Raw genomic sequence first — 21,457 nt, 5'->3', positions numbered from 1 at the left:
GCCCCATCTCCTCCCCAGGTCCTTACGGTGAAGGGGAACTAGTCTCAACCCCTGGTAACCGGCGGCGTCACTAGGGAGCCCAGGAGACGGCGATACAGAGCGGAGGGGAGGATGGAGGGAGAGCCCCGGGGGCAGCCTGTGCCGTGCTGGGTAATATACATGCTGTACCGTTCGCTCAGCAACCAGGCTGTGTGCATGTCTGAGTGTCCCCTGTGTATGTGCTGCACCATATCTCTGTATTCTGCGTACAGTACTGCACTGTATTCTGCATGCAGTACTGCCTCTTATAACTGTATATTAAATATAGTACTACACCGTTATCACTTTATACTGCATACACTACTGCACCATATTACTGTATTCTGCATACAGTACTGCACCTTATAACTGTAAACTACACATAGTACTGCACTGTATACTGCAGTGCATACAGTACTGCACCATATAACTGTATACTACTGCACCGTATCACTGAATACACTACTGCACCATATCACTGTATTCTGCATACAGTATTGCACCTTATAACTGTATACTACATACAGTATTGCACCATATAACTATACTGCATTTAGTACTGAACTGCATACACTACTGCACCATATCACTGTATACTGCATACAGTACTGCACCTTATAACTGTATATTACATATACTACACCGTCTCACTGTATACTGCATACAGTACTGCACCTTGTAACTGTATACTACATATAGTACTGCACCATATCACTGTATACTGCATACACTACTGCACCATATCACTGTATTCTGCATACAGTACAGCACCATATCACTGTATTCTGCATACAGTACTGCACCATATAACTGTACACTGCATTTAGTACTGCAACGTATCACTGTATACTGCATACACTACTGCACCATATCACTGTATACTGCATACAGTACTGCACCTTATAACTGTATATTACATATAGTACTACACCGTGTCACTGTATACTGCATACACTACTGCACCATACCACTGTATACAGTACTGCACCTTATAACTGTATACTACATATAGTACTGCACCATATCACTGTATACTGCATACACTACTGCACCATATCACTGTATTCTGCATACAGTACTGCACCTTATAACTGTATACTACATATATTACTGCACCGTATCACTGTATACTGCAGTGCATACAGTACTGCACCATATAACTGTATACTACATATAGTACGGTACTGTATACTGCATACAGTACTGCGCCATATCATTATATACTGCATACAGTACTGCATCTTATAACTGTATATTACATATAGTACTGCACCATATCACTGCATACTGCATACACTATGGCACCATATCACTGTATACAGATCTGCACGGTATCATTGTATTCTGAATACAGCACTGCACCTTATCTCTGTAATGCACTACTGCACCTTATTATACATTACACACACTGGGGGTTATTGTGGTTGCGAGTCCACCAAACCAGCTGCCACCCATTCACAAGGGCGACTCACTCGCAGGGGCTTGCGAATTGATGTAACAAAGTAGGGGGAACCATCCACATCTTTCGATGGTCACCGATGTTCAGGTGCACGCATATGTAAGGTAGCTCTGAGCAACCGTATATATGCGTGCATGCTGGGGAGGAAATGGGCGGGCAGCTGACATCCGGTGATGTCAGCTGCCTGCCGCCCACCTGCGTCATTGCCTCATTTGCATGAGAATGCCCAGCGTTTCCATATGCTAATGGAGCTGCCCCGCGCCCTTCTCTACCCCCCCCCCCTGCTGTGTTGGGTGCTTGTACCCGATGAACAGAATGTTTGCCGTGGGTGCACGCACTCTACGCATGAAGATGTGCAGAAATGCGCTTGCGCACTAACAAAACATCGGTCCCCGCACGAACGCAGACTAGCTGTGAACAGACCTGAATAAGCTCCATGGTGTGTATCACCTTATCACTGTGCACTGCATACAGTACTGCCCCTTATATCTGTATGCTGGATGCGCTACTGCACCGCTTGTGTACGACCCATACTTGGATGTAAATAATATACTGTAGCTGCAATGTAACCATGGGTACTCTTTACTTAGAAGGGCGCCCACGATTTTGATCGTGGGCATCGTTAGTAAAAAATCTCGGGCATCTCGGGCATTGAATGCACTAAAAAATCGGGTGCGATCAACCGACGAGATGCCCGAGATTTCCCATAGGGAACAATGTTAAATGTCTCAATTGACCCAATTTTCCTGTTCAATGCCTCAATTGACCCGATTTTTCCATAGGAAACAATGTTAAATGGGCCACAGAGGCCAAATAGGCACCCTGAAGTGTATAATGGCCTCCCGAATTGTTAACGCCACCCCACGATCAACGTCAACCCGATGCGTGGCGAGCGCAGCGAGCCCGCGAGGGGCGGCGGTACGCGTCCTACGACCTTTTCATACCCCCACTATCCACGTCGGCGTGGAGTTGAGAATAGAAAGTGTGGCGAGCGCAGCGAGCCACCGAGCCCGAAGCGTGGCGAGCGCAGCGAGCCCCGCGAGGGTACGCGGACAGCTGTGAAGCCCGCGAGGGGACGCGGATACCTGTGAAGGTATCCGCGTCCCCTCGCGGGGCTCGCTGCGCTCGCCACGCTTCGGGCTCGGTGGCTCGCTGCGCTCGCCACACTTTCTATTCTCAACTCCACGCCGACGTGGATAGTGGGGGTATGAAAAGGTCGTAGGACGCGTACCGCCGCCCCTCGCGGGCTCGCTGCGCTCGCCACGCTTCGGGTTGACGTTGATCGTGGGGTGGCGTTAACAATTCGGGTGGCCATTATTCACTTCAGGGTGCCTATTTGGCCTCTGTGGCCCATTTAACATTGTTTCCTATGGAAAAATTGGGTCAATTGAGGCATTGAACAGGAAAATCGGGTCAATTGAGACATTTAACATTGTTCCCTATGGGAAATCTCGGGCATCTCGTCTGTCGCATCGCACCTGATTTTTTAGTGCATTCAATGCCCGAGATGGCCGAGATGGGCGCCCTTCTAAGTAAAGAGTACCTAACCATGTTTATTTGTATTATTATCCTGTGATGTACTCGCACATCCCGTGACCCCCGGGGTTGTTAGGCAGGTGACTCAGCAAGCGTTTGGGAGTTATCGCTGCCCTATAGATAAACAACATAAGAACAAGGCAGATGCTGAGGCCCATTGGTCCTCCTATCCTGAGTGACCTGGATGTGACAGTGACTGATATCCCCATATGTCAGTGCACAGCCCACAGATATACAGGCCGGTGCCCAGCAGCATTACATCACCCTGAAGCCACCATGACCCTAGATTAGGTACATGGAGGGAAATGGCTTTCTGGCACTGATGTAGGTACAGAGCCTATGACTGGGATTAGTATATACGGAATATATGCTGTTCATTTTCTGGTTCACTAGTGAATAAAACCTTCCGCAAGTACCAGAATATCCATCCAATAGTTACATTGAAAGAATTTTTTTAAATTCCCTTTTCTATCAATTCCAGTTATTTTTCTCCCCATCACCTCCTTACCTGTCAGAATCCCCCCACGACCCCCGAGACAAGGGTCGCAGCGCTACCCACCAACTGTATCCTGTATCGTGGACAAGGTGGGCAGTGCAGAAGTGGTGGGGATGTGTTTTGGGGGGGAAAGTTCAGACAATATTTATATCTCCTGGCACTGCCCCTCCCCATGTCAGCCAAAATGGGCTAATGAGCTTCCTGGCGCTGTCATGCCAATCAGACTGACACTGTTGATCCTAATGGGATTATAATGGGATGACTGCCATGGCAACGTAAGGCCAGACATCGGAGCTGGTAAGCAGACACAACATTCTCCTTTTACATCTGTCGGGTTTATTTGGTTCCCCTTGGTGAGACCTCCCGGTTAGTCCGACTCTGAATCTCCCAGTGTGCGGATATGAGGAGAGATTCTGCTGAGAACCAATACCTTCTATCAGAAACGCCTGTGCGCGCTGTAATCTTCTAAGACTCTAAAGTAGATTGGAAAGTGTCCACTCCTAATGAGTCATTGTTCTGCTGCCGTCCGCGTCCTCCTTCGCACGTCGGTGCAATGATTGTCTATCAGCGTGCAAATGCTGCAGGGTGGCCCATGCAGTCGTGCGTGTGCGTGCATTGACCCAAGTAAGTATACATGTGAGATTGTAATGTTACTGTCCCTCGGTAGGCTGATCGATCTGTCTTCTAGCTGTAGCTGTAGTATTGCACTAAGGACTGTTGGGTTTGAGCTGACAGAAGCTCACGCAGACCGTGTCTTGCTCGTTCACTCTCTGTCATCCGCAAAGAGATCGCACATCTAGATGCAAATGAGGGGGGTGTAACCAGTGGTGCAAGTAGAATTTTTTTCTTGGTGGTACTAATAGCCTCCACCAAAAATGGGCGTGGCCATGTGTCATGAGGGGGCGTGGTCACACAAAGCTAGAGGAGTGACTAAATGACAATAGTGGCTTGGCATCAGGAGACAAGGAATGAGAAACAGGGAATGTCAGGGGGTGGGTTGGCTCTTGCTTGGGGGAGTGACGGGCAGCTTGTGCTTACAATTGTGGAGCCTGCTCTTCATGCTGTTGTAGCTGCTGATGCCTGTTGGTGTGACAGGCTAAATCAACAGTAGCCGATAGCTGCATACAGCACCAATCATAATGCTTGGTGGGCGGGCTACGGATGCATTATATTTAAACTTAAAATAAAAATAGAATTGACAGTGGGTCAGGGGGTAAGTGGTACTGCGTACCTGCAACATATTTCTTACAGGTACTCCGTACCACCCCGTACCCCCTTACTTGCAACACTGGGTGTAACTGAGTTGTATTGGGGCGTCCTAAAGTAGGTGTGTGGATGAAATTGGGGGCTGTGCAGAACTGTACGCCCGTGTAATGATGCTTTTTTCACACAAGTATTTTGCACAATGGGTGGGATTGGAGCAAGTAACCACTGACAATGAGCGTGGCTATGAAGCCACACATATGGGTAGGGGGCAGTCTGGCAGGTAAAACACTACACACGGGCAATATACACATTTAGGCCCTTATTCTGATTCATTCGCAAAGGCAAATTCCTTATCAAATGGACAGAGCCATGTGCACTGCAGGTGTGGCAGATGTAACTTGTGCAGAGAGAGTTAGATTTGGGTGTGGTTTTACTTCAAAGTGACATCTGCCACCCTGCAGTGCACATGGTTCTGTTCATTTGAGAATGAATTTGCCTTTGCAAGTGAACCAGAATAAGGGCCTTAGTTCCATGCACGTGATGCCTTAAAAAACGATGGCTGACTTGCATTCAATGCTTCATAAGTCCCAGAGTGTTATTTTTCCCATGAGAAGGTAGTTAGAGGGTGTTCTAATGATGTTGCGTCAAATTAGTGGGGGCACCATGAATGCAGCTTATACATTCACTAGGAATTAGTGACATTACTGGGGCACCATGAATGCAGACTATCCATTCACTATGGATTAGTGACATCACTGGGGCACCATGAATGCAGACTATCCATTCACTAGGAATTAGTGACATCACTGGAGCATCATGAACGCAGACTATCCATTCACTAGGAATTGGCGACATCACTGGAGCACCATGAATGCAGACTATCCATTCACTAGGAATTAGTGACATCACTGGGGCACCATGAATGCAGCTTATACATTCACTAGGAATTAGTGACATCACTGGGGCACCATGAATGCAGACTATCCATTCACTATGGATTAGTGACATCACTGGGGCACCATGAATGCAGACTATCCATTCACTAGGAATTAGTGACATCACTGGAGCATCATGAACGCAGACTATCCATTCACTAGGAATTGGCGACATCACTGGAGCACCATGAATGCAGACTATCCATTCACTAGGAATTAGTGACATCACTGGGGCACCATGAATGCAGACTATCCATTCACTAGGAATTAGTGACATCACTGGGGCACCATGAATGCAGACTATCCATTCACTAGGAATTAGTGACATCACTGGGGCACCATGAATGCAGACTATCCATTCACTAGGAATTAGTGACATCACTGGGGCACCATGAATGCAGACTATCCATTCCCATTTAGGGATCTGATGTAGCGGTCACAGGGATCCCCTGTACTCGCCTTGTGTATGTCACTGAGATTTTGTGATCTGATGTAGAGGTCACAGGGATCCCCTTTACTCTCCTCGTGTATGTCACTGAGATTTTGTGATCTGATGTAGAGGTCACAGGAATCCCCTGTACTTTCCTTGTGTATGTCGCTGGGATTTGGGGATCTGATGTAGTGGTCACAGGGATTCCCTGTACTCTCCTTGTGTATGTCACTGAGGTTTGGGGATCTGATGTAGTGGTCACAGGGAACCCCTGTCCTCTCCTTGTGTATCTCACTGAGGTTTGGGGATCTGATGTAGCAGTCACAGGATTCCCCTGTACTCTCCTTGTGTATGTCACTGAGGTTTGGGGATCTGATGTAGTGGTCACAGGGATTCCCTGTACTCTCCTCGTGTATGTCACTGAGGTTTGTGGATCTGATGTAGTGGTCACAGGGAACCCCTGTACTCTCCTTGTGTATGTCACTGAGGTTTGGGGATCTGATGTAGAGGTCACAGGAATCCCCTGTACTCTCCTTGTGTATGTCACTGAGGTTTGGGGATCTGATGTAGCGGTCACAGGGATCCAATGTACTCTCCTTTTGTATGTCACTGGGATTTGGGGATCTGATGTAGTGGTCACAGGGATGTGTATACTAAGGAGTAATCAGTGCCTTATGAATATTAATATGATGTGTGCGGTCCTCGGGGACTCGGGCTGCCCATCCCCACTCTGTGTGGGTGACCGATGTACTTTAACACTAAAAACAAAGTTATCTTCTTGGTGACAGCTGTACTTTTCTCCTCCATCTGACAGGCCGCGGCATGAGGCTCCTGATGTCTCATTTCTGTACGCTGCATCCTCTCCCTTCGTCCGCCCCGTCCTGGAAATATGGGAATATTTCAGAGTAAAGCCAAGCGCAACCGCTCCAAATACAGGTACAACGTAACGCCGACCAATCACATAGGATACAACCCGATAATGTTACCGTAGTTTGGGAGCTACAGTATAGATGGTTTATAAGCTATAAATTGTCCGCTTGTGTTCCCTAACCTGCAGAGCTGACAATCCTGTTGAGGAATGCCGTCCGGGCCAGACTTGCGAGCAGCAGAGCCGGGCTCACAACGAAGCGGTGACCTACATCGCTGCACTGAAATCAGACCTGTGCGTCTCTGGAGGGAAAGACAAGGTAAGTGCACAGGATACACCGCCTGTGCTCTGATACCGTCCGCCTTGTAGTTACAGGGCAGCGGACAGATTGTTGTCTGATTACTAGACCATGAAAGCGAACAAGCGTCTGCGTCTGGGTATCCCGGGGACTGATACAGAACTGCAGACGCTCATTGGTACTTACAGGACCGTGTTCTGTTCTCATGGATGGATCATGTTTAACTTCGCCACATTAATGAGGATACAGTGATTGTAATCTGTATCACTGTACTGCTTCCTGGGTATTGGGTGTCAGTACTGAGATATCTCCCTTCTCTTCTGATATAATGATTGTTTTGTTACATTATTCTACTATGACTGAAGTGATAAATTTGCTGGTGATAATGCAGCAGCCAATCAGCTCTTAGCTGTCTAGTTACAGGCTGGGTTTGAAAAATAACAGCAGCTGATTGGCTGGTGGTTTATTACTCTCTACTTTATCACTTTTTGAAGCTTGATACATCTAGCCCTATGAGAGATGGGGCCCTGGCGTAGTCTTCATGTGTACCCCCACCTCACTGGCCGGCTTGTTTTTGGCATGCTATGATCTCCGGGAACATGGGACCTGTGTCTTTGCCCCGGTGTTTGCTCTACTGCCCATGCACAAGTCTCCGGGAAAATAGTGACCGCTTAAGGTGATCGGTAGATTGGATCACACGCTGGAGAGCGGAGTTATGTGGGTTGGATGGATTTAGTACATTAATCCAAGCACACCTGGAAAAGCCAGATGTCCGAGATCTGGCACCAAGCTGGGAAAGGCTGTACTCCCTCCCCTCTATGTTACCGAAATAATCTTACCGCACCCCCAATCTGCAAACCCACCCCCCATTGGATAATGCATCATGCAGACATCCGCATTTTAAACCCCAAAATCCATGCATTTTCCCATAAAATACAGCTGACATGACTACTGAGGCAGCACAGACAGCATTACTGCCTCACAGCACTGAGGTCATGGGTTCGAACCCCACCATGGCCCCTGTGCGGAGTTTGTATATTCTCCCCGTACTTGCGTGGGTTTCCTCCGTGTACTCAAGTTTCCTCCCACAATCCAAATATATACTGGTAGGTTCATTGGCGCCTAACAAATTAACCCTAGAATGTCTGTGTGTGTGTACATGTGGTAGGAATATAGATTGTAAGCTCCACTGGGGCAGGGACTGATGTGACTGTTCAAATATTCTCTGTACAGCACTGCGGAATATGTGTGCGCTATATAAGAAACTGCTAATAAATAAATAACTGGTAATAAATCAAATAAATTTACACGGCAGATTGGCGCCTATTGAGTCAGCTGCGAACGTGTGACATGTTCTAGGAGGTGAGACCATGCAGGTGTGATATATTATCTGTATATAAACCCTCTATAGACCTAGGTAGAACCATACAGTACATACATATAATGGTGGTGACTGTGTCTCACAGGCTGTAGTTGTATCCAACTGGAGAACTGGCACCGCCCTGAAGAGGTTTGTGGGCCACGATCGGGAGGTTTCCAAGGTAATCTATATCTATTTATATACAGTATTACCAAGGATGTGACCTAGAGATATTGTATTGGGGGGAGTACAGATGTGTGCCATGACCTGCTACATTGATTGTGATCAGTAAGAGGCGTCTTTGTGTGGTTTCTGTACCTACAGATCAGCTGCGTGTTCGGATCGAACCGCTTCTTCAGTGCCTCAAGGGACAAGGCGGTCCTCATGTGGGACCTGCACTGCAAGGCTGGTAGTGCCCAGAAGTTCCTGGGACATCACTTAATAGTAACTGGATTGGCAGTAAGTCCAGGTGAGTCCTGCTCTTAGATATGATTAACTAATAATGGGACCTGGCATATGCCACATGCGGCCCACTGGCCTGCCTCCACCCTGTCCTGGCCAACACCCCTCTCTGTATACTGCTACGCCAAATCCCGCTCCGTCCCACCCAGCTCTGTCCACTGCTCTGTCCCACTCCGCCCCCCTGCTATGCCCCTCCCCATTCATCCAACGGCTGCATATATGTACCAATTCCTGGCCGGTCCTTCTCCGCACCTGTGGGCTAGGGTCTGTTTGGGGATATGAGGGGGAGAAAGAGGGTGGAAAAGAGGCAATGAACACTAATGAGACAGCAAACGACAGTTTCGTAGTAGCAGCATAAGTATGTTTCTGGAGGATTAATGTTGCATTCAGATTGAGCTGGCAAGAAGCAGCAGTTACACATTAGTCTTGTGTCAGGGAGCAGTTGCTGCTAACGAAAGTGGTGTGGATCAATAGATCAACAAATGTTGGGCATTGTAAATGATTGACCTAAAAAGATCTGAGTTTGGTCGGCAAACCGCATGGCCGTTAGACTTGCACCACATTACATCCCGCCCAATATCGGAGGACATTTTTGACCATAAGCACTGATGACCTTTCATCTGTCAACATTTGACCCTGTTGAACGAATGCATTTTGATCCCATGGTGTTGGCCTATTGACCAGTACAGTGTAGGTCTATCATGTGACTAATGATGGGAGGGGGAGTAGAGGGAGAAGGCTGCAGTAATTGGGGAGAGATGATAAGAGAGTGGATTAACATTTTGGTGGTGTGAAGGGGGCGAGGAAGAGTCTAATCCGGGTGATGGTCCAGAGGTGGAATGAGCAGGAGCGGGTGACCCGGGAACAAGGTGTTGGAATGTCCCTACCCAGAATCCATAGCGCTCCTGTCTGTCACCTCCGCAGCTGTTCTCACAGACTCTTCTTTATTATCCGCAGACTGCTCTCAGCTGCTGTCAGGCTCCCGGGACAACACTCTGTGTAAATGGGACGTGGAGTCCGGCCAGTGTCTGCACAAAGTCGCAGTGTCTAGGAACCTGGTACGACGAGATCTCTGTTCATTGTATAGCGCTGATTGTTCCCCTCATTGCAGGAATGCCAGCAGGTGGCATCAATGCCAAGGCTGCCCATGAAGACCGTCATCACATTATCGGGTATCGGTCAGGATGGGAATAACTGAGATTAGACGATGACCTGAATGTCCTGATGTTTTGGGATGGGGGCGGCATTGGTATGTGTGTAATAATAAGGGGGTGTGTCATGCCTTGTTTAGGTAAACAGAATTCAGGCTTATTTCCAGGCTGTGTGATTACACCATCTACGCTGAGTAAAGGTGCACACACACGGAAAGATTTAGCAAATGATCCAATCCAAGCAAACGATTGGTCATTTCAATCAGTCGGGAACGCCCAGATCTTTGGCCAAATCTATACGTGTGTGCGACCCTTTTTGTAAGGGTCAACCAGATGGACGACATATTTGCAGATGATCTTCTGCTGCATCGTCTGACACAGCAGCTGATCACAGAGGCCGCCAGGAGGAGTCTATTTACATATGGTTCCATCTGCAGCGTTCGCCTATTATCGCACAGCCGCTGCGTCCAAAGACGAAGTGATGCTCTGTCCAATCGGTGATCATGTGTAGAAGATAACAGACTGGTTGCTCAGGTTCCCGGCCTGTCTGAGCAAGTGTCCTGTCTCCGCTGTGTGTAACCCTGCTCCTCCGTCCTACAGGTAACTCACATGTGCTGGGTTCCCGGAGAGTCCTGTGTTGTCCAGACCTCAGAGGATAAAACCACCCGGTCAGTAATCTAGGACATTATACTGTTTGTTCTACGATAACAGGTTGTACATAATTACAGCAATAAATGCGTGTTTGTCATGTGATATAAAATCCCAGGTTTACTGCCATGAATGAGCAAATAGAGGACAATCTGACCCATAAATGAGCACAGATGACGAATATCTGGGGACTATTCAGTGATATAAGTCTGGCTATAGGTACTTACCATACGGGGCACCTTCCGGCTGGTTGTAGATGCCGGTTTGGAGCTCAGTCATTGGGGTTATTAGGGAATATGGATTCCGTGGGGCTTTTCAGTTCAAACGGATGGCAGCGTAATCCTGGAGAAATGCTCGGAACGCTGGCACCTCGCAGCCGCCGAGACTGCACATTATACCTCGTACCTCATAGTGGTGTCCACAGCTGGGGTTCCGTCAGTCTTTCCATTGCATAATAATGGTACACACGATATACCGCCTGTGGGAAGAGTCTTGTGCAAAAGAGAGTACGGGGCAGAAATCTATTGTAGGGGAGTTATGCGTCTCCTCCGTACCGGATAGATAGGGCACCCTGCTAGGCTTGCCCACTGCAGACCATCTCCTAAGGATAGCCAGACATATGGGTTAATCCTGCCACCCGGCCTGGGTGACCGTCATCGGGATTATTGCCCAAGGCCTGGGGCGTAAGCACCCCGTGCGGCTGCAGAGAGACCCCAGCCAGGTACAGAACCCTAAGGGGAACGCTATTACCCCCCGTTCCCAGAATGTGTGCTGGACATGATCACTAATGTCATTCTCTTATCACTCCTGCACCGTCCAGTGTATGGGACACACGGAACCTGCAGGTGGCGCACTTGCTCCCTATGAAACAGTACATACAGATGCATTGTGACGTCAGTGAGGATGCCAATTACTGTCTGACCAGCAGCAACGGCTTCGGGGGACAGGGCTGCGAAGCTACGGTGAGACGTTTACTCTACATTATGCCACACTATTAATAGACGTCTGTATCCGCAGATAACAACCCAGAGCCAAAATACATTGGGGAACTTGTCTTTATAGCCTTTTATTGCCATAATAATCGGCACTGGGGGAAGGTTATTACTCTCAGCGCTTTTAGGGGGTTTTGATGTAGTTGGCACAGATTCTAATGATATTGCTGTATAGTTATAAGCATGTAAGTGTTTATTGTAGCACCCTGCACCTCCACACTGAGATACAGACCAGACTGTGCTAGATGTGACACCTCTGTCAGGAAAGTTGCAGTTATAGCAGCAGATAGACTTACAGCTCTATCGCTCATCTCCCTCCCAGCTATGGGACCTCCGACAGACCAAGGACAAAGTGTGTGAATATAAGGGACACCTACAGAGCACCACATCCTGCATCTTCCTTCCAAAGGACACGTATGACTCCCCGCTGGTGGCCACCGCATCACATGACTGCACCGTGAAAGTGTGGGAACGGGACACAGGAGGTACGCGACCCCCTCCCCCCCACATGCATTTTCCTATTTACTTTTCATAATAAAAAAAGCAAAGTGCTCCCAACACCAGGACCCAATAACTGTGGGGGATACGCAGCGTTGGGCCACTGCAAAAGCCCCTACATGCATTAGGCTGGGTCAGGCCAATTAAATTGTGGTGTGCCAGTATCCTTAGAGTGGTCCTGGCCAACCGGTGGCTCTGAAGCTATTGTGGAACTACACATCCCAGCATGCCTTGCCACAGTTTTTCTATTAGGGAATGCTAAAACTGTGGCAAGGCATCCTGGGACGTCTAGTTCAACAACAGCTGAAGAGCCACAGGTTATCCAGGCCTGCACTACAGGGTAAACATACGCTGGGAGACACTTCTGTAGGCGGACCCCACGGGAGCCCTCGCTGATCGTGCCCATATGATTGCGGCTGCCAGCCTAAGTGCTTGTGATGGGTGTAGGGGGAGGGGTGATGATGCATGTTTTTTTTTTTCAATTCTAATTATTTTAACTTTTTTTTTCAACCGCGAAGGTCATTATCCTCATCCACATGGGCCTCTGCGTCATGTTGCTGTGTGAGAGATCATTGGGAACCATAGTTTATGTAGTTCACATATTTGTCTTCTATGTATTTATCTCATATGGCCACCGCTTACTCCCAATGGCGGCTGCCATTTTTTTTAAATGTCTGAACCAGGGGCGTAACTAGATATTCGCAGGCCCCATAGCAAAAGTTTGTAAGGGCCCCTATATACCAAACATTGGCGATAAATGTATATAGAAAATATAACTTATACAGTAAAGATGGGCCCCCTTCTGCTCTGGGCCCCATAGCAGCTGCACCCCTTGCACCTATGGTAGTTACACCTTTGGTCTGAACCGATCTTTGGCAGCCTATCAATTCTCTGGAAATTGGCGCTGGTACCCAGCAGCCATTTCATGGACTGAACCGTTATATAACTGGTCCCTATTCAGCCTATAGTGTCTTTATATCGTCAGGCATTTTTCTTGAGCCCATCAATTGGCGCCAGGTGCACGGGAAGCAGTAGTGTATTAGGAGATGACATTCACCCAAAGCTCCACTCTTCCCTCTCTTCCCCCTCTTCCCCCTGCAGCATGCGTGAGCAGCCTGTTCCTGGACGGCTCCGGGCCTCTGTCCTCCCTGGCCGTCTGCAATAACGCCTCCATCCTCTGCGCCAGCTTCAACTCCGGAATCTACTCGCTGCACATGGAGAGAGGCCGCGGAGCTCTGCAGCAGATTGCGCAGTTCTGACGGAGCGCATCTTCGTCATGAAAAGACCGCGCTGGCCGGAGCAATGTCCAGATTCCATCCTGTAGACAAAGGGCGGTTATGTCACAACCTGTATGTCCAGCGAGGATCAGGGGGAGGGTGGTAGAAGAGTATTCACAATGTCTTTGGTGCTCATGACCTTGTATCGTTCTCTGTAGGAGACTCGTGTGGGACCCGGCTGAGGGTCAGGGGAAGCCCTGACGGGTGTGATATCTACAGGAGACGTAAGATTTAGGGCCACTGCTGTCCTATGCTGGGGTGGTATACGGTCATTGGGTCGAAACACAAAAGGTCGACACCTGGAATATGTTGTGGTTGGAAGGTCAACACAAGCATTAGGTTGACAGTGTCTAGGTTGACATGAGTTGCTAACTTTTTCTTATTAGCCGACATGTGCCGACAGGCGGTAATTCATGCCCTACCATCCACTGGGGCGTGGAGGGAGAATAAAATAGTGTGCCGAGCCCCAAGCATGGCGAGCGCAGCGGTGCACTGTTTTTTAGTGTCCATGTCGACTGTGTCGTCATTCGGGACCAAAACGTGAAAAAACCCTGTGTCGACCTTTTGACTGATGATCTTCCCCATGTCGATCAAATGACCCTGTCGACCAAATGACCCTGTCGATATAACCCCGTGTTGACCTTCAGTCAAGTCGACCTTGATCCATGTCGACCTTGTGGTGTCGACCTAATGCTTGTCTTTCCCAATGATCCCATTCCGTTGACATTCTGGACAAAAAAAAAGTGAAAAACCCATGTTGTCCTTTTGATTGTCGACCTAATGTTTGAGTCAACCTTCCATCCATGTCGTCCAATTTAAGGTTTCAACCTAAGCCATGTTGACCTAATGCATGTCGACATTTGGTGGGTGGAACCAGTGACCTAATGCATGTCGACATTTGGTGGGTGGAACCAGTGACCCATACCTGCTGGGGTGGAGGATTATGCACCTATTGTTCACTTTGTCCCGTTCACAAACTTTTCTCACCATTAACATCTTGTAGCCGGAACGTGAAGAAGAGTAATGTGAGGTAGATCCTGCTGTCCGCATAGTCTGATCCCAACCTGCCCGCCAGCTGTTGTGAAACTACACATCCCAGCATGCCTTGCTATAGTTTTAGCATTCCCTAATAGAAGAACTGTAGCAAGGCATGCTGGGACTTTTCACTACAGCTGGAGGGCCACAGGTTGGACATGCCTGACTGAGACCAACATGTTACCTCACCCACACATATGTTACGTTCAGGACTGGAGCCAGGGGCGTAGCCTGCCGGTCCACCCTCTGGATGCCGCCCGCCCGTCCATAGCAGAGGCGCAGAGTCCGAGAGTATTACAGAGACCCTGCGCCCCGGACGCTGCCACAGGAAACACAAGACACACGCGCTAGATCCTCCTGAGTCGTTCACACTGACAGACGCTAGAGGTGCAGGGGGACCTCTAGCGGCTGTCTCCTTTTACGGGGTGGCCATCTTTGAAGGGGTGTAGGGTCTCTAATGCTGTCAGAGACTCTACGCCTCTGCTATGGACGGGCGGGTAGGTGGACATTTAGGCTGGTGGGCGGGAAATTTAACCCCCCCTGGGCGACAAGCATGTAATCATTCCTGGCCACAAGCATGTAACCTTCTATGGCAACGTCCATGTAATCCCCCCCTGGCAACGAGCATGGAACCCCTGGCAACCAGAATATAGGTAAGCGACCCTTCAGGGGTATTATGTGTTTAGCAAGACAAAAGGGAAATGGGGGGGGGGGGGGGGGGAAGGGATATGTGCTAGGGCACTGGACAGTCTGACCTAAGTGAGAAAAGGCTAACTCCCAACAACAAATGTATATATAATATGGTTGAGGGGGTGCTCCCTGGGAGTAGGGTAAGTACAATGGAAAGAAATATGTCCAAGAGAGGACATATAGACGTCTCCCTGGGTGGGGCACAAGCCTTTGATTTAAAATTTAACTTTTAATGGGTATGTGTTAAGAAGTCCCTCAAATGAGAGAGGAATATTTTACAATAAACATAGAACTTGCAGCTGGACAAACGTGACGATAACAACAAATATTTACAATTTGGTAAGAAAGCAGTGAAATATAGGGCTTTCTAAATATACTGTATCCCAGGATATCCGAATGTAATTTATAATGAATATACAATGTTGGATGCTATCCTGGTGTCGATACAATTCTAAGGGCAGTATTCAATGAGAAAAATTCTCCGTGTTTTATGGAGAATTTGTGCTTTGTTCGCCTTTGACGGAGCATTTTGCTCTCCAAAAGCAAGCAACCCTATTCAATGTGAAATATTCTCCGTCTTTCTAAGTGATTTTCTCCGTGTCTCTCCGTGTAGCAATTCTCCATCTTTTGATGGGGAGCTGGAATGTGAACTTTTAAACTAAATGTTTTTTTTTTTTTTTTTTTTGGTGTCAAAAAATCAGGTTTTTTTTTCTGTGAAGGGGCATGTTATTTTTATTCATGTGCTTATAGCACATGAATATATATTTAATTAAAAAAAATATATATATATATTTTTTTTTTTACACAGTGAAGCCAGCAGGGGGTCGGAGCGCTCGAGCCGCTCATTAGATATTCATATATTCACTGCACCCGATCGTTAATATGCACGATCGGGTGCAGTGAATACTGGGTCCCCCGCTGGCTATAGGGGGGGGGGGGGGGCAGCCTGTGCTGCCTGGGTCCCGGGGAGCCCCCCACCCTCCACATTCCTCTGGAGCAGCCAGGGAGACTTTAATCTCTCTGGCCGCTTCCGTCCCCCGGCTCCCTGAAAGCTCCCTGCCGCGGACGCTCGTCCGCTGCAGGGGTTAAGACTCGCTGCGAGTCTTAAATACATTGAATAGTGGGAGCAGGAGGCTCCGGAACAGGGAGAATCTCCGCTAAAACACGGAGAGTGCATGGAGAGCGACATAAAACGCTCTCCATGCACGGAGAACTTTCTCATTGAATACTGCCCTAACAGTCTGGAATCAAAGAGGGGGATGTTGGTGTCAGAGTAGGCTCATGCAATGGGAGACAGTGTGGGGGGGATATGTCCTGACATATGTAGAACTTTATAGGTTCTGTACAGGGTCGGGGTCCACCAGCCTGTCCTGTGGGTGATGGGGGGGGGTAGATGCCTCTGTAACTGCCAATCCAATCAGGGCTCATGATGGGCGTCCCTGTGATTAGACGTCAAGCTTTGCCCACTTAGAACTGTGCACTTGGTAGTTATACAGCTGTTCAGTTGCGTTAATGTCTTTGCAATAATGTGACTGTTTTTTATTTTATTTTTGTAGAAATGTTTGTATTCGTCAGACTTCTATTATTGCCATGCAGAGTATCGGGGTGTATTCACGGGTGCCGGACAGGGTCCCGACAGTCGGGATCCCGACTGTTAAAACACAGACGGCCGGGTTCCCGATGGCCGTCGGCTATTTTCCCTCGTGGGGGTCCACGACCCCCCATAGAGGGAGAATAGAATGCCCGCAGCGTGGTGAGCGCACCCAGCCCGCAAGGGGCTTTGTTGCGCTGGCCACGCTGTCTGAGACGAGGCAGTCGGGATATTGACTGTCGGTGAATCATACCACACCCGTATTCACTATTATATTACAGTATTGTACTCACCGGGGCCCATATGATATATACTGTATGTGTGTACAACCTGTGTGTGTATCCTGCAGTCAGAATCTGCGCCCCAGGAATTTGGAGATCACTCTGTACCTTTGGTCCAACATTTCAGAATTTGGTAATGCTTAATGCAGACATACATTATACAGACACAGACAGATAAAGGGGGTTACTCTGGTTCACTCGCAAAGGCAAATTCCTTCTCAAATGGACAAAACCATGTGCACTGCATGGGGGGCAGATGTAACATGTGTAGAGAGTTAGGTTTGGGTGAGTTATTTTGTTTCTATGCAGGGTAAATACTGACTGCTTTATTTTTACACTGCAATAGATCTCACTTTGAAGAAAACCCCCACCTAAATCTAATTCTCTCTGCACCTGTTACATCTGCCCCACGTGCAGTGGTTTTGTCCATTTGAGAAGGAATTTGCCTTTGCGAGTGAACCAGAATAAGGGCCCATGTATGTATATCTCTCTAGAGCGAAGCCAGTCTGTACATTGTAGTATTAGTGAGTTTGAGGTAGTACAAATCCCACAAAGGCCATGTATCCGTCTGGCGCCTGCATGTTTACGGGTTTTCGTTGGGTTTTATTTTGCTTAGTACCAGGGGGACAGGCCGGTTGTAGGCACAGCATTATTGGCTGCCCCGATAGAGAGAGAGAGAGACATGGGGGGGCCACCGCCTCCCTGGGACTTAAGACATCTTCTCAGCTCTTCACCCGGTGTCTCTTTTGCATGGCCACCGCCCATCCGGGACTTCCAGAAAATCGGTGTGCGCGCCGCTCGTTGTTGACCTGATGACCCCATTTCAATCCTGTATGTATGTATGTCTGTATGGTGACGTGATTTCCTCAGTGTAGCCATATCTCTTGTGTATGGAGCGGTTGCATGACCTGAGCACGTCTCCGATCTTCTACATACACTGGGAACTATCCGGATGAGCTGTACGGAGGTGATTGTGACATATAAACAGCAGCGCCGACTATGGAGTACAGGGGGGGATCACAGGGGATACCAACGTATTGTCGACAGCACTTAGGTCGACACCGTTGGGTCAACAGGGTTCTAGGTCGACATGGGTTTTTCCACTGTTTTTTGAGCTGACGTGCTGACAGGCGGTATTTCATGCCCTACCATCCACTAGGGCAGGGCTGGGCAATTGCGGCCCTCCAGATGTTGAGGAACTACACATCCCAGGATGCTTTGCATTAGTTTTGCTATGTGGCCATGCTGAAACTGATGCAAGGCATGCTGGGATGTGTAGTTCCTCAACATCTGGAGGGCCGCAATTGCCCAGCCCTGCACTAGGGCGTGGTGAGAGAATAAAATAGTGTCCGAAGCATTGCGAGCGATGCGGTTCATTTTCAACTGTGTCCATGTCAACTGTGTCGACATTCGGGGCAATTTTTTTTACAAACGGTAAAAACCCATGTCGACCTAACGCATGTGTCAAGCTAAACCCATGTCGACCTAAACCCATGTTGACTTAGAACGCTGTCGACCTTGCCCCCTGTCGACCCAACTGTGTCGACCTAAGTATGGTCGATAAAACGATCCACACCCGATCACAGAGCACATATACATACATATGTTATCATGTATGGAATATATCTGCTGAATTGAGCCCATCCCCCAGCCAATAGGATTCCATGGATTGGGCTTACATACATGACAACATGTATGTATGGGATGCGGTTGTTAGGTCGGCACAAGAAAGGTCAAAGGTTGACTGTATGTATATATGTGCTCAGGGATTCCCCCCCCCTGCACTACTTGGTTGGTGCAGATCAGGGAACATCACAGCTCCCGTAGGTGCTGCTGCTGCTTTCTAGATACTTTGCTTTATATGTGAACAAATGATTTGATATGTGTGTAGCCGCTGCTGGGGCTGAGTACTTCCTCCTCCGCTCATTAGCGGATAACCACGGCTAATGCTTCGTTAGAGTAGGTAATGTTTACATTTTCTATAATATATTTACTTGAAAACTGGTCCTGTAGCCGGTTGTACTTTGACCTTTTCTTAATAATTGGATCATCCTTTTACTGCAAGTAAGCACTTCTGTGTCTTTCTTATAGACAAAACTATTGTACATCTGCTGTGGGACGTGTTGTACATGTACATTTGGTTACACAGTGTTTATATACTTTTTATGGACCCCAGTCTATTAAACTTTACCTGTCTCTTAAAGACAGAGGCGATCATACTGTGATTTGGACTAATATTTACTGTACATCAGTGATGTCACTGGCTCACAGTGATTGGATAGGCTGCTCTCCCAGTGATGTCATCAGTTCCTAATGTTTAGACATGCTTCACTCTAAGTCTAAGTGATGTCACTGGTACCTATTAAGTGGATAAGCGGCATTTTCAGTGATGTCACTGGTTCTTACTTGCTGCATTGTAAGTGATGTCACCTGTTCCTAGTGACAGGTTAGGCTGCATTCTCAGTGATGTCAATAGTTCCTAGTGACTGGATAGGCTGCATTCTCAGTGATGTCACTGGTTCCTAGTGACTGGATAGGCTGCATTTTCAGTGATGTCACTGGTTCCTAGTGACTGGATAGGCTGCATTCTCAGTGATGTCACTGGTTCCTAGTGACTGGATAGGCTGCATTCTCAGGGATGTCACTGGTTCCTAGTTTCTGTACTCTGTGATGTCACCAGTTCCTAGTGAGAGCATAGGCTGTACTTTCAGTGATGTCATGTAACTCTGGAGCTTAGCTTTACTGAGCAAGTGGCCAGTGTTTGTGGAGGAGCAGCAGATTGCAGAGTGAAACTAACAGCACAAATATATGGAACTAGTCACCAGCACATCCAAATGAAGGAACATCATAACAATAATGTCAGCACTCAACACTTGAATTCCCCCCTTAGAGGAGAGGCCAGCATTAGCTTTTTATTATATAGCATAGTTGCACTTCTGTGCTTCACTTTGTGGAGCAGTATAGAAATGATATAATTTTGCAGTTGAATTCTGAAATGAGACGCTGGTCCGGAGAGAACCTATATTTAGGTATGTTCTTAGCTGTGTGTACGGGGTCCGGTTACTGTAATTCCACAAAAGGACTTAAAGCGTAGCAACGTTATGGGCTAATGTTAGTTATTGATCTGTTTAATATGCTTTATTTTCTGTCAAGTTACAAGGTTTAGGCTGAAGGTTTCTTGCACACTGCGTCGTGAGGCCTGCAGGCGGTTGCACGCTTCACTGGATGTTTTAAGTAAGGCATGTCCAAACTATGGCCCTCCAGCTGTTGTGAAACTACAAGTCCCATCATGCCTTGCCACATTTTTGGTATTAGGGAATGCTGAAACTATGGCAAGGCATGCTGGGATGTGTAGTTTCTCAACAGCTGGAGGGCCACAGTTTTGACATGACTGTTTAAGTTGAAAAAAAAAAAACGCCATATTATTCGACGGCAAAATAGCAGGATTTGACTCTGCAATCCTAGAGGATGAGAAGCCTTTACCATTGTAATTCGTGTGAAGAGATTACTGTGTAATGCCACAGTCCTCCACCAGAGGGCGCCAACATGCTATTTACAGGAATAGGTTTCTTATCTGCACTTTGCCATAAAGGTCCCGTATAGGTTGTTACACTGTGTATAGTGGTAACTATTGTTAGTTTTGTTACATAGATTTGTTATTTAATCTTTGTACTTTCTGTAACACAATAAAGCAAATACCATGTGTCTGTGTTGTCTCCTCATTATGGTTGTTCAAAAGAAACTTTGATGTATGTGAATGTTGTATATAAAATATATAACTAGCTGTATCTTCTTATTATGCTCCATCGCATCACAGCGCAGATCCTCTGTGGTGCAGATGGGGGAGCGGTTACTTTTTACCCTGGTCCAGGCCCTACTGCCCCCCCTCAGCGGGGCAAGAGAGGAGTGACTGCTGCTTCATGACCCAGCATTTCCTGACCAACCCCATCCCCTTCCCCCACCTTCTCCGTCGCTAATACTTATACAACATTCATGAACTTTACTTGAGAGCTCTGTGTTTTTCAGTCTCATTGTCCTTTATTACATTTCTAGATGCTGACATAACTGGGATTCGCACCCATTGCCTTTGGCATTGCAGTCATACACTCCTCATTAAGCTGCCCTTGTATAAAAGACTGGAGAATTCTAGCTATTTGAATCTCACCTTGTACTTTGTGAAAAAATGATCATCACTGGTGCATTGAAATGTGGTTGATTTAGCTAAG

At 47.7% G+C, this 21,457-nt stretch overlaps 1 protein-coding gene across 2 annotated transcripts; it reads left to right on the top strand.

Annotated features, from left to right (window-relative positions):
* Nucleotides 1-49: 49 nt before the first annotated feature.
* On the top strand, nt 50-20,938 carry WDR31 (WD repeat domain 31). Of its 2 annotated transcripts, XM_083161188.1 has the most exons (10): nt 50-150; nt 6,895-7,016; nt 7,138-7,267; nt 8,713-8,787; nt 8,931-9,075; nt 10,026-10,126; nt 10,820-10,887; nt 11,688-11,829; nt 12,182-12,344; nt 13,459-20,938. In XM_083161188.1, the coding sequence occupies exons 2-10, from the start codon at nt 6,970-6,972 to the stop codon at nt 13,614-13,616; spliced, it is 1,029 nt and encodes a 342-aa protein (XP_083017314.1). In that variant the 5' UTR covers nt 50-150; nt 6,895-6,969; the 3' UTR covers nt 13,617-20,938. The 2 variants fall into 2 exon arrangements, with proteins under 2 accessions (XP_083017314.1, XP_083017315.1); XM_083161189.1 differs by lacking the exon at nt 8,713-8,787.
* The last annotated feature ends 519 nt before the right edge of the window (nt 20,939-21,457 follow it).

Source organism: Crinia signifera, chromosome 9 (assembly GCF_055691185.1).
Source record: "Crinia signifera chromosome 9, ASM5569118v1, whole genome shotgun sequence".
Lineage (NCBI taxonomy): Eukaryota > Metazoa > Chordata > Amphibia > Anura > Myobatrachidae > Crinia > Crinia signifera.
Note: the sequence above shows the minus strand (reverse complement) of the source record. Positions and strands in the feature narration are given on the sequence as shown.

Excerpts from the sequence above, each read along its gene's own strand:
- WDR31 (XM_083161188.1), top strand. The coding sequence starts at position 6,970 with ATGGGAATATTTCAGAGTAAAGCCAAGCGCAACCGCTCCAAATACAG. Across the intron at positions 7,268-8,712 it reads TCTCTGGAGGGAAAGACAAG|GCTGTAGTTGTATCCAACTG; the intron begins GTAAGTGCACAG and ends TGTGTCTCACAG. Across the intron at positions 11,830-12,181 it reads GACAGGGCTGCGAAGCTACG|CTATGGGACCTCCGACAGAC; the intron begins GTGAGACGTTTA and ends TCTCCCTCCCAG.